Source organism: Erinaceus europaeus, chromosome 7 (genome assembly GCF_950295315.1).
Source record: "Erinaceus europaeus chromosome 7, mEriEur2.1, whole genome shotgun sequence".
NCBI lineage: Eukaryota > Metazoa > Chordata > Mammalia > Eulipotyphla > Erinaceidae > Erinaceus > Erinaceus europaeus.
Window position 1 is genome coordinate 113,999,778 of NC_080168.1, and position 11,513 is coordinate 114,011,290.

The 11,513-nt window shown below is 45.9% G+C and overlaps 1 protein-coding gene across 2 annotated transcripts; it reads right to left on the reverse strand.

Moving 5' to 3' along the window:
- Positions 1-1,183: 1,183 nt before the first annotated feature.
- On the reverse strand, positions 1,184-8,285 carry LOC103126797 (N6-adenosine-methyltransferase TMT1A-like). 2 transcript variants are annotated; one of them, XM_007537707.3, is made up of 2 exons: positions 7,531-8,285; positions 1,184-1,620 (listed from the first exon to the last, which is right to left on the reverse strand). In XM_007537707.3, exons 1-2 carry the CDS (start codon positions 8,026-8,028, stop codon positions 1,450-1,452), a joined length of 669 nt encoding a protein of 222 aa, XP_007537769.2. In that variant the 5' UTR covers positions 8,029-8,285; the 3' UTR covers positions 1,184-1,449. The 2 variants fall into 2 exon arrangements, with proteins under 2 accessions (XP_007537769.2, XP_060051348.1); XM_060195365.1 differs by lacking the exon at positions 1,184-1,620 and adding an exon at positions 4,091-4,265 and having other exon boundaries at positions 7,531-8,279.
- Between the last annotated feature and the right edge of the window lie 3,228 nt (positions 8,286-11,513).

Below are 11,513 nucleotides of genomic sequence, written 5' to 3' on the forward strand. Positions count from 1 at the left end.
GTCCCCTACGCCTACACTGAACTTCTCTGTTCCAGTCTCTTGGAAACAGAGTTGGCAGTCAGCTGAGGTAAAGAACAAACACCTCATCACAGACCCCTGCAAGCGTCAACCCGGCTTTGACCTAGCACGTTATGACTGGGCCCTCCTCAATGGCTATCGAACAGGCCATGGCCGGTGCGCCGCTATGTTCCATCGCTGGGGAGCCAGAGATGACCCGAACTGCCCCTGCGGCTCCAGACAGACTATGACCCACATAGTCAACGACTGCCACCTCTCCAGATTCAAAGGAGGTCTCGAAACTTTACATCAGGCTCAACCTGACGCTGTTGACTGGCTACGGAAGAAGGGCAAACGCTAGAAGAAGAATCACAAGTGAAGGGAGCCCTCTGCAGGTGAGGAGCTGGGGAGGTGGGGGGCTCGAACCAGAATCCTTGCGCTTTGCGCCACGTGCGCTTAACCAACGGCGCTAACACCCGACTCCCAATTTTTTGTTTTCTTATCTCTATTGGGTAGAGACAGCTAGAGATTGAGAGAGAAGAGGGAGATAGAGAGGAAGAGAGACAGAGACACTTGGATTACATCCCACCCTCTTCTCCCCACCCCATTCCCTTCCACACCTCAGTCACTCTAGTGTAACAGAGTAAGAGATAGGGGTGACTTCTTATTTCAGATTCAGCCTTAGCAGTCACAACTGGAGATTGATTGATTTCCTTCTTTACTTTGGATACAGACAGGTTAATTGAGAGAGAAGGGAGAGAAAGAGAAACTTCCCTTGTGGTTCACGAGGTGGCAGAGTGGAGAAACCTCCCCCTGCAGATGGTGCTTTGCATGGGATCCCTGCTCACTGTAACACAGCCTCTCAGCCTGGCCCCTGGATAACGAGTCAGTCTACTACCGTCCTCTTTCCCTCATGGTCAGCACCAGACAGTCGAAACCCAGTGCTTTTAGGACTTGTTTTCAGTGTTCTGTGAACATTAATTACCTGTGAAAATCAAATTAAACTCCAAAAGTTACAAATCACTATTAAAAAAAATTTTTTAATCTCCAAAATTTTTTCCATTTTGTTGTTGTTGGACAGGACAGAGAGAAATTGAGAGGGGAGGGGAAACCAGAGAGGGGGAGAAAGACAGACACCTGCTGACCTGCTTCTGCTCTTTACCCATTGTGTAGTCAGTAATCACAGAGTACTTTAATTTCAATGGCGTGCAGTTTTCTACTACATGAATATATTAATTTTTCTTAAAGAGTTCTCATTGGATATGTGGGATTGTTTCAACATAATCTACATTATTATTTTAAAAAATGGTTTCCTTTCTGCCAACTAGTTGGCCGCCTGAAGTGCCAAGCTGGAGCTCCAAGTGGCCTGAGCTGTCTTCTGCCACATTATTTCACAGCATAGCCCGAGATGTGCAGGCACACTGGCCCGCAGACCAGGGGGGCCTGCAGGTGCTACAGCTTCAGCTTGGAGAAGTTGGCTTGCTCTAGGCTCTTCCAGCTCTCTCTGGTCAGCTTGCATCCATCAAACACAAGGTTCCAGACTGGATCCAGGACCTGCTGCCAGAAGTGAGTCCAGGTTGAAGGCTCAGCTGCTATGTGCTCCATGAAATAAAAAGCCTCTCCCTGAGGAGGAGAAAACACATTTCCAGGGTTTTAGTTTTGGGAAAGCCAGGGCCACTTCTTGAGGAGACATGAGTAAATATGTAAATTATTAATAAGGCTCCTTTGGTCAATAGCTTCATCTTCTGTCAACTGTTTTCTTTTCATTCTTTTACTATTATAATATTTATTTGCTCCCTTTTGTTGCCCTTGTTGTAGTTATTATTGTTGTTATTGATATCATCATTGCTGGATGGGACAGAGAGAAATAAAGAGAGGAGGGGAAGACGGGGGGAGAGAAAGACACCTGCAGACCTGCTTCACCACTTGTGAAGCGACTCCCCTGCAGGTGGGGAGCCAGGATCCTTCTGCCAGTCTTTGCACTTTGTGCCATGTGTGCTTAACCCACTGCGCTACAGCCCAACTCCCATCTTTAGCATTCTTAAAACATTTCTTCTGTTGTGGTTTTTCTCTGTTGTCCTTCACCAGTTCATACATAACAAAGCAGGCACAGCACTCAGATGGGCTATCTGGCTTGAGGACAGCCTGAAAAAGAAACTTTCAACTCATCTGAAATTGTTCACATGCTCTGCTTTGTATATTCTATGAGAGAACCTGAATTCCCAGCAGGAGAGTAGGAAAACATGCCAAGTATGTTTGAGACTAAATAGTTGACCACTTCAGCATCATTGCCACAAGGGTGTAAATATGATTAAAAATACTGAGAAAAAAATATGTAAAAATATATATATTGCCAGCAGGGTTGTCATTGGGGCTCTGTGCATGCTCGTTCTCACCATTCCCAGAGGTCACTTTTTTTGATAGTGTTATAGACAGACATGGAGGGAAAGAGGAGAAAAGAGACCTGTTGATGGGGCCAAATGGTGGTGCACCTGGTAAAGTACATACATTACCATGGATGTGGACCCAGGTTCTAGCCTGCTCTCTTACCTACAGGGAAGAGACTTCACGAGTGATGAAGCAGTGCTGCAAGTGCCTTTGATTACTCTCTTCCCATCCCATCCTAGTCCAGCCCACCTATTTCTCTCTCTCTCCGCCCCCACTGTGTGTGTGTGTGTGTGTGTGTGTGTGTGTGTGTATGAATGAATAATGGAAAAGACTGCTCAAGGATCCCTCTTCGATCCACCAGCTCCCCACCTACAGGAAGTCTCTCTCTTTTTTTCTTTTTTTCCTCCAGGGTTATCGCTGGGGCTCGATGCCTGCACCATGAAATCCACTGCTCCTGGGACTTTTTTTTTTCCCCTTTTGTTGCCTTTGTTGTTTATCATTGTTGCTATTGTTGTCTTCATTGTTGGATAAGACAGAGAGAAATCGAGAGGCAGGGAAAAAGAAAAGGAGAGAAAAACAGACACCTGCAGACCTGCTTCACCACTTCTGAAGTCAGCCCCCTGCAGGTGGGGAGCCAGGGACTTGAACCAGGATCCTCAAGCCAGTCCTTGCCCTTCGCAGTATGTGAGGGGCAGCCCATGTGTCTGCCTTTGTTTCCCTCTCTCTAACTTCCCCTCCCATATCAATTTCTCTCTGTCCTATCCTATTTAAAAAAAAAAAAAAAAAAGAACAGTGGCCACCAGGAGCAGTGGATTCGTAGAGTACGTCTCCACAGAGACAAACCTGGAGGCAAAAGAAAAAGGAAGGGAGGGGGATGGCTGCTGGGAGAGGTGCATCTGTCATGCAAGCATGCTGATCCCAGTTAATCCTAGTGGCAAAAGAGAGAGTGTGCTAGGGGACACGTCCCGAGACTAGCCCAGGAGGCAGAAAGGAGGAGCTGGATTTGGAGGGGTCAAACTTGCCTCTGCCCGTGTTAACTCTGAGCAGCACATGTTAGAACATGTTGCCACCCATTCAAGCATCTGCTGACTGACAGTTGAGTCTGTAGGGCTGGGGCTGGGCTAGATCTGGACGAGACATTTTGATTTAGAAATCATCTGTGTACTCCTAGTAATTGAAAACTTGAAGGGTACGTGAGTCAGCCCAAGCTGAGTACAAGTAAAGGGAGAGCCAGACAGAAAACCTCTCAGTTATTAGAGAATGAGCAGAGGAGGAAGCCAGTAAACATGTAGAAAAGTTGAGAGAGACCAAGCCCTGGTAACAAGTACTGTTGTTCAGAGATAAGAACATTTGCACTGGAGGCTAGGAGCTGACTCACCCAGCAGAGCCCAAGACTAGAGTTTAAACTTGGGCTCTCATGAGAGCACCTGCCAAGGTGAGGCTTCCTAAGTGTTGGGACAATGCTGTCTGTGTCTCTCCTTCTCTGTGTGTGTGTCTCTCTCTTCCCCCCTCTCCCTCCCTCTCTCTCTCCCTCTCTATCTAGAGGGGTAAAATGGCCACTGAGAATGGTGTAGTTATGCACAAGCCAAGCCTCAGTAATAACCTTGGAGGCAAAAGAAGGGGGGGGGAGGGTATTTGCATTGCAGATCACCACATCTTCTAGCTCTTAACTTGAGTAAATGGCTTAACATTTTCAGGTCTATTTCCTGAACCTCACCTGAAGAAAATACCTGCCTTAACGTGTCGTGAGAAATGAGACTGGTGGTCTGGGAGGTAGCGCAGCAGCTAAGGCATTAGACTGTCAAGCATGAGGTCCTGAATTCGATCCTGGCAGCACATGTACCAGAGAGATGTCTGGTTCTTTCTCTCCTCCTATCTTTCTAATAAATAGATAAAAGAAAGAAAAGAAAAGAAACAGACAAAAGAAAGAAATGAGAATGTAACAAAGCTCCTGGTCATACTTAGCAGAGCGGGCGCATGCAAGCAGCTGAGGAAGACTGCCAGGAATACAGAAACAGGAGCCCTTGAGGACATTGCAGGAATCTAAAGAATTGGGGGGGGGTGGGGGGGACACATGCCTCCATGTGGGTTTGGATCTGCACTGCCCACCTGTGGGGGAGTCCAGGAGTGGTGAAGCAGGGCTGCAGGGGTCTTTCTCTCCCTGTCCCTTCTCAATATCTCTGTCCTATCAAACTACAAAGGGAAAAAAGAAAAAATCAGTGGCCTCTCAGATAGTCTCTAGATGTCATCTTTGATTACTTTTCTAATTTCATGATGACTCCTGAGGAATTTTCCCATAGGATCCTAGAGAACTGTTGAATCAACTGTAGAGGATTCCTTCACCCTTGGTGACAGCGCACACGCACCTCCTTAACTGATAGGTGTTCAGGTTCTCAGTGTGGGCACTGACCCCCAGCGATCGCTTCAGTGGCAATAAAAGGGAAAAAAAGATGAATAATTCATCGACCTGCAGGGATTGTGAGATTAGTGACACTGAGAAAAGGCATGCACAGACTGGGCCCAGAATGTGTCCTCTGGTGACAGAACTCAACGTGGGAACCAGACATTGAATGATACGTTAGAATTCAACGTTTTTGTTTGTTGCTTCCCCCCCCCCCCCACAAGGGTTATTGCTGGGGCTTGGTGCCTGCACTAGGAATCCACTGCTCCTGGAGGCCATTTTTCCCCATTACTGTTATTGCTGTTATTGTTGGATAGAAGAAAGGGAAATTGAGAGACGATGGGAAGGCAGAGAGTGGAGAGAAATACACCTGCAGACCTGCTTCCTGGCTTGTGAAGTGATCGCCCTGCAGGTGGGGAGCAGTGGGGGGGGGGTGCTCAAACCGGAATCCTTGCAAGGTCCTTGCACTTCAGCAGCATGTGCACTTAACTCAGTGCACCACTACCCAGCCCCTAGAATTTAATATTTGTCATTTACTGCTTTACCTTTCTTGACCTATCTTTTAGTCAAAGACAGAAATATTACCTTTGACCCTGTTGCTGACTTCTTTTTCTCCAGAGGAATTTAGAAGATACCATAGTCGTTATGCGAAGACTGTCATTCTTGAGTCTAGAAGGTCCCAGAGCTGAACAATGTTTTAGTAAAATAATCTTTATCAAAAATAAAATAGGATTACTGATTTTTTCTAAAATATCTAACTTGAAGGAGTATTTAAATAGGATAGCTATCATTTATGTCCAGCTTGTTCCTAGAATTAAACCAGTTTTAAATTAGTAAAGTTAATATGTAAAAATTGCAAATGCAAAAAAATTGAAACTATACAGAAAGGTGTGAAGTAAAAAAGTAACTTCTATGGCCAGGCTGTGCCACACCTGGTTAAGCACACATCACAGTGTGCAAGGACCCAAGTTCAAGTTCCCGCACTCCTCCTATAGGGGGAAAGTATTTTTTAAAAAATATTTATTTATTCCCTTTTGTTGCCCTTGTTGTTTTTTATTGTTGTAGTTAGGGGGAAAGTCTTAAGAATGGTGAAGCAGGTCTACAGTCTCTCCTCTATTCCCCCTCCCCACTCTCGCAATTTCTCAGTCTCTATCCAATAGTAAACAAATAAAAATATTTTTTATAAAGTAAAGTCCCCCGTATGCAATCCCACCTACCAGATGTAACTATTATTATTTTGCCTCCAGTGTTATTGTGGGGTTTGGTGCTTGCATTATGAATCCACTGCTCCTGGAGGCTATTTTTTTCCCCTTTTGTTGCCCGTGTTTTATTATTGTTGTTGTTAGGACAGAGAGAAATCGAGAGGATGGGAAGACAGAGAGGAGAGAAAGATAGACACCTTCAGACCTACTTCAATGCTTGTAAAGTGACTCCCCTGCAGGTGGGGCGCCGGGACTTGAACTGGGATCCTTACGTTTTATGCCATATGTGCTTGACCGGCTGTGCTACCACCCAGCCCCCCAGATGTGACCACTATTAAGCTTCTTGCTCTTCATTCCATCAACATGCACACCTGTCTAGGCACACTCTTTCCCCACAAATGGGCTCGTACTCTCTCAAAAAGTCTCTAAATGTCATCTTAGGTTACTTTTCTAATTTCATGTTAACCCCTGAGGATTTTTCCCTCTGGATCCTAGAGAACTTTTCCCATCAACTGTAGAGGATTCCTTCATCCTTGGAGACAATGTACACGCACCTCCTTACATGGATGGGTGTTTAGCTTATTTCCAACAACAAATGCTGTAGTTACTGTGTCTGCTTATTGGTCAATTTGTGCACCTTGGAGCAGAACAACTGCAGGACATATTCTACTGAACAGGAGTCTATGTAATTTAAATTCTGGTATTACTGAGTTGTCTTCCAAAGTGGGTACTTCCTCTTATGATATGGGGATGTCCAGTCTAGCCTGACCTTAAGTTGTTGAACAGTCTAAGTGTAAAAGTGATGTCTTGCTTTAATTTGTTTTCTAGAAAGAGATCCACTCCTTAGCATATTATTGTAATACTAGAAATGTATTTCTGTAGTGTATATTTTAGATATTTATTTATTCCCTTTTGTTGCTTTTGTTGTTTTATTGTTGTAGTTATTATTGCTGTTGATGTCTCTGGATAGGACAGAAAGAAATGGAGAGAGATGGGGAAGATGGGGAGAGAAAGACAGACACCTGCAGACCTGCTTCACCACCTGTGAAGCGACTCCCCTGCAGGTGGGGAGCCAGGGCTTCAAACCGGGATCCTTCCACCAGTCCTGGTCCTTGTGCTTTGTGCCACCTGTGCTTAACCCACTGCGCTACTGCCCGACTCCTCTTAATTTGTTTTAAAGTGAGAGTAAAGTTGAACCTGTCTTTCAGTATTTGCTCTTTGCCTGTTTACCTAGTGATTTAAAAACTCCTATAGAGTTTACAGATTTGGCATGTCCTTTAGTATGAAGGAGGTTAATCCTTTGTTTACTAATCCTCACCCAATACCTTATTCCAATTTTCACTATCAGTTATACTACTCCCTCCTTGCAGGAGTTGTAAAAGCTTTTGTAAGCTTTATTTATCTTTCTCTTCCACTCTTAAGATAAAAAAAAAAATTCCAACGTCTCCTCCAGTGGCTTTTACTTTTTACAAGTTTGATTGACTTGCAGAACTGCCCTTGGCAGTGGGGGGCCTGCTGCCCAGCCTGACAGGAGTCACTCACCGGCCTCAGCACCCTGCGCACCTCCTGCAGGATTTGCTGCTGGTTCTGCACGGAGCACAGGACCAGGGTGCAGACCACCACATCCATGGAGCCGTCGGCCACCTGGTGCATGTCCTCCCCAGCAGCTACCACAAAGCGTTCAAACTGCAAGTGTCGGTTCTTGGCAATACTGGTGATCAAGTACTTCTCAAAGTTGGGGTTGGGGTCCAGACAGGTGACCTTGGACCCTGGCGGATAGAACTGGAAGTTGGCGCCGGTGCCACAGCCCAGCTCCAGCAGGGAAAGCTTCCCAGAAGGAGCTGCGAATGCCTGCAGGTTGCTGAAGAGCTCCTGCTTCTTGCTCAGCATCTTCTCATTGTATATTGCAGTGAAGTACTTCATGAAGCAGGGGAAACATCTTTTGCATATCCCACTCCACAAGCCAATAAAGTTGAGCAGGTAGATGGGGAATGCCAGGATGGAGACAAGCAGCCGGAATACGGAGATGAGGAGCGCCATTACTCGGAAGAGGGAAATCACTCAGCCCCCAGGTTAGAGACTGGACTGGCTGCATCAAGATTAAGACAAGCTGCCTGCAGAGGCATTGAGAGGTCAAATAAAGGGCCGGCCAATGAGAAAGCATTTGGAAAAAGCAATTCATAAAAGTAGAGTTCCATCTCCAGCCTTTTCTGAGAATAAAGGTGGATTCTGTCCTTTATTCCTGGGTTAATTCGGTTTCCCCTTGCTAGTTTCAAGTGCTCAGCTCATTTCACTGCACTTCCAAGATCCTTTGCAAAAGCAGCCTGTGGGTGAAGCCTGGTCAAAGCTCACTGAGGACTGCTGCCCCCGCCCCTTGACTGACAGTGACCCCCTTGACTTGGTCCTCCCCCACCCCAGCCCTTTGACTTTTCAAGGAAGGGGAAAACATGCCTGCCTGGCCACAGCTCACAAGAATTCCTCCTCTGGACTTCTTCCTGGTGAGTAGGAGCATCATGAGATGAAGCAAGTGTCTCTCTCTCTCTCCTTCTCTCTCAATTTCTCTGTATCCATAGTAATTAAAAATATTTTCAATTAAAAAATGACTTATTTTAGTTGGCTGAGCAGTGGTGCACCTGGTTAAGTGCACATAGTACTAAACTGTGGGGCCCACACATGTATCCGGACTTGAGCCCCCAGCTCCCCACATGCAGGGGGGATGCTTTACAGTCAGCCAAGCAAGTCTGCTGGTGTCCTCTTTCACTCCCCCTTTCTGTCTCCTACTCCCCTCTCAATGTCTGTCCTACCCAGTAAAAGTATGAGAAAAAAAAGTCGCTGCCAGGAGCATTGGATGCATATTGCCAGATCCGTGCCCCAAGGATAACCCTGGAGGCAAAACACACACACACACACACCCACCTATTTAAAAAATAAATTACGATGCAGGTGGTGGTGCACCTGGTTACATTTTCCAGCGTGCAAGGACCCAGTTTCGAGCTCTTGGTCTCCACCTGCGAGGGAAAGCTTTGCAAATATGAAGTAGTGTTGCAGGTGTGTCTGTCTGATCCTATCACCCCCTTAGGGGGCAGAGGCAAGATGGCAGCTTGAAGACAACACCTGGCATGCTCTCTGCACAAAGGCCGCTTTAAACCTGGGAATTCCCGGTGAAGGCAGGATTTCCAAGCCGGCAGTGGAGGAAGGATACAGGAAGGGACATGGTGGAGCCATGGCAGAAGGTAGAGCCCATCCACAGGCTGGCAGTGGGCTGCTGCAAAGGACAAAGGAGCCATGGAGGTGGCCGTGAGCTTTGCTCTTTCCCTCTGCCCACCTCTCCCCAAACCAACCTCCACACACAGGAAGTGTGTTTTCTTCCATTTTTTGTGATTCATGGTGGGTTGGAATATTTTAGGATGACAGTGTCTAGCTCCACACCATGCCCACCACCAAAGTTCTGTGTCTCCTCCCCCTTCTCCCAGAGGTAACCACACGTCTTAGAATCAGTTCGCTTGCTTCCGTTTTCTTTCCCCCAGTTCATGTTTGTCAGTTCTCTATAGTCCACAGAGGACTGAGACCATCTCATAATTGTCTTTAATCTTTTTACATATTTTGCTAAGCATAACTACCTCCAGCTCCATCCATTTTGTCCCAATCATCTTTTCAAAAAAATTATCATTAAAAAAAATTTTTTTAAAAAAAACCTTTTTATTATCTCTATTTATTGAATAGAGACAGCCAGAATTTGAGAGGGAAGGGACAGATAGAGAAGAGAGAGAGAGAGAGACCTGCAATACTGCTTCACCACTTGTAAAGCTTTCCCCCTGCATGTGGAAGCTGGGGGCTTGAACCCCCATCCTTGTGCATTATAAGGAGCACTCAACCAGGTGTGCCAACATCCAGCCCCCAATATCATCTTTTTGATTGCAGAGTAGTATTCCATGGAATCTCTATCCCACAGCTTCATTAGCCAGCCATCTGACGATGGGCATTTAGGCTGCTTCACATTTCTGGCTGTTGTGAATAGTGCTGCTATGAACAGTGTGTGTGGGGGGGTCCCTTTGAATTACCATTGAGTGTCCTCTGGATAAAGGGCTCTCAGAGTGGTGTAGTGCTGGTTCATAAGCTAATTCCATTTTCATATGTTGAAGGCCTCTCCTTAGAGTCTTGCAAGGGGGCTGCCCCAGTTTGCATTCCCAGCAGCACTGTAGCAGAGTTCCCTTATTTTCCACAACCTCTCAGCACCTGTCCTTTCCTGGTTTGTTGATGTCAGCCATTCTCTCCGGTGTGAGATGGGCTGTCAGTGTAGTTTTGTTTGCATTTCTCCAGCACTAAGTGGAGAGGAGCATTTCTTCATGTCACCATGGGCCATGTGTAGCTCTCTTTGTGAGGAGACTGTCCGTCTAGTTCTTCGGCCCAGTTTTTTTATTGGGTCATTTTTACTTTTGTAGGTCTGTGCCAGTTCTGTATAGCTGTTTGTGTCAGCCACTTGTCTGATGTTGTTGGATAGTATGCCAGCTCCCCCTGGCTTCTGCTTAACCATATGCCTATATAGGGATAGATTTAATCCCATTCAAAGCTTTGGTCTATTTACATAAATCACTTTTACATTTACATAAAGCACCACACTCCCTCCAGGGCATTGGTGGTTTAGTGGTAGAATTCTCACCTGCTCCACCCCCTCTCCTTGTCACACCCTGATCTTCCACCAGTCACTTTTTGCTCCACCCTCTCTATGTCACATCCTGTTTCCACCCTAGTTGGAGAGTATAAAAACAGCTGCTCTTCTGATTAAAGACACTTGGAAATTGCTTTCCGGCTCCAAGAGTTCCAGAGTGTATCTCCTGCAAAGTTAGTGCGGCACGAGTTCCTGATCCCTCTCCCATGCAGCAGCCTAGATCGGCTCTAGTTGAGTTCTCTCCAACCCAGAGAGCACTAGCTCAGGAAGAAGTACCCTCAGGCTATCCCGGCATGATGTGATGTGCAGACATCTTCTTGTGTTCACTAGCTTGCCTCATGCTTGTGCAGTTTGCTTCCGACGTGTCGTGTCGACGCTTTCTAGTTGCACGTGGTCTCGTTTCTTTACTTTTGTTTTCATTTTGCATGCCCAGTGAGTTGAGTCTCCAAATCTACCTTTGATGTGAAGGTCATCCTACAAAGTTTCACTGACATCTTCTGCTATAAATTTCAGTTTCTGTTCTAATGTTCAGATCTTTGATGCATTTTGATTTGACTTTGGTGCATGGTTGTAGCTGGTGGTCTAGTTTCACTTTCTTACATGAGGTCCAATCTTCCCCACACCATTTGCTGAAGAGACCATCTGTACCCCCACTGAATTGTTCTGCCTTCTTTGTCAGATATTAGGTGGTTGTATATTCCATTCTGCTCATGGATCCAAGTTTCCATTTTTCGTCAAGTTCCCCGCTGTTTTAATTACTATTGGCTTGTACTTAAACTGAAGTTGGCAAGTATGATACCTCCATATTTTTTCTTTTTTTCACAGCAATATAGAAAAGAAACAGGAAAGGGGCTGG

Excerpts from the sequence above, each read along its gene's own strand:
- LOC103126797 (XM_007537707.3), bottom strand. The coding sequence starts at position 8,028 with ATGGCGCTCCTCATCTCCGTATTCCGGCTGCTTGTCTCCATCCTGGCA. Across the intron at positions 1,621-7,530 it reads TGCGCAGGGTGCTGAGGCCG|GGAGAGGCTTTTTATTTCAT; the intron begins GTGAGTGACTCC and ends TCTCCTCCTCAG.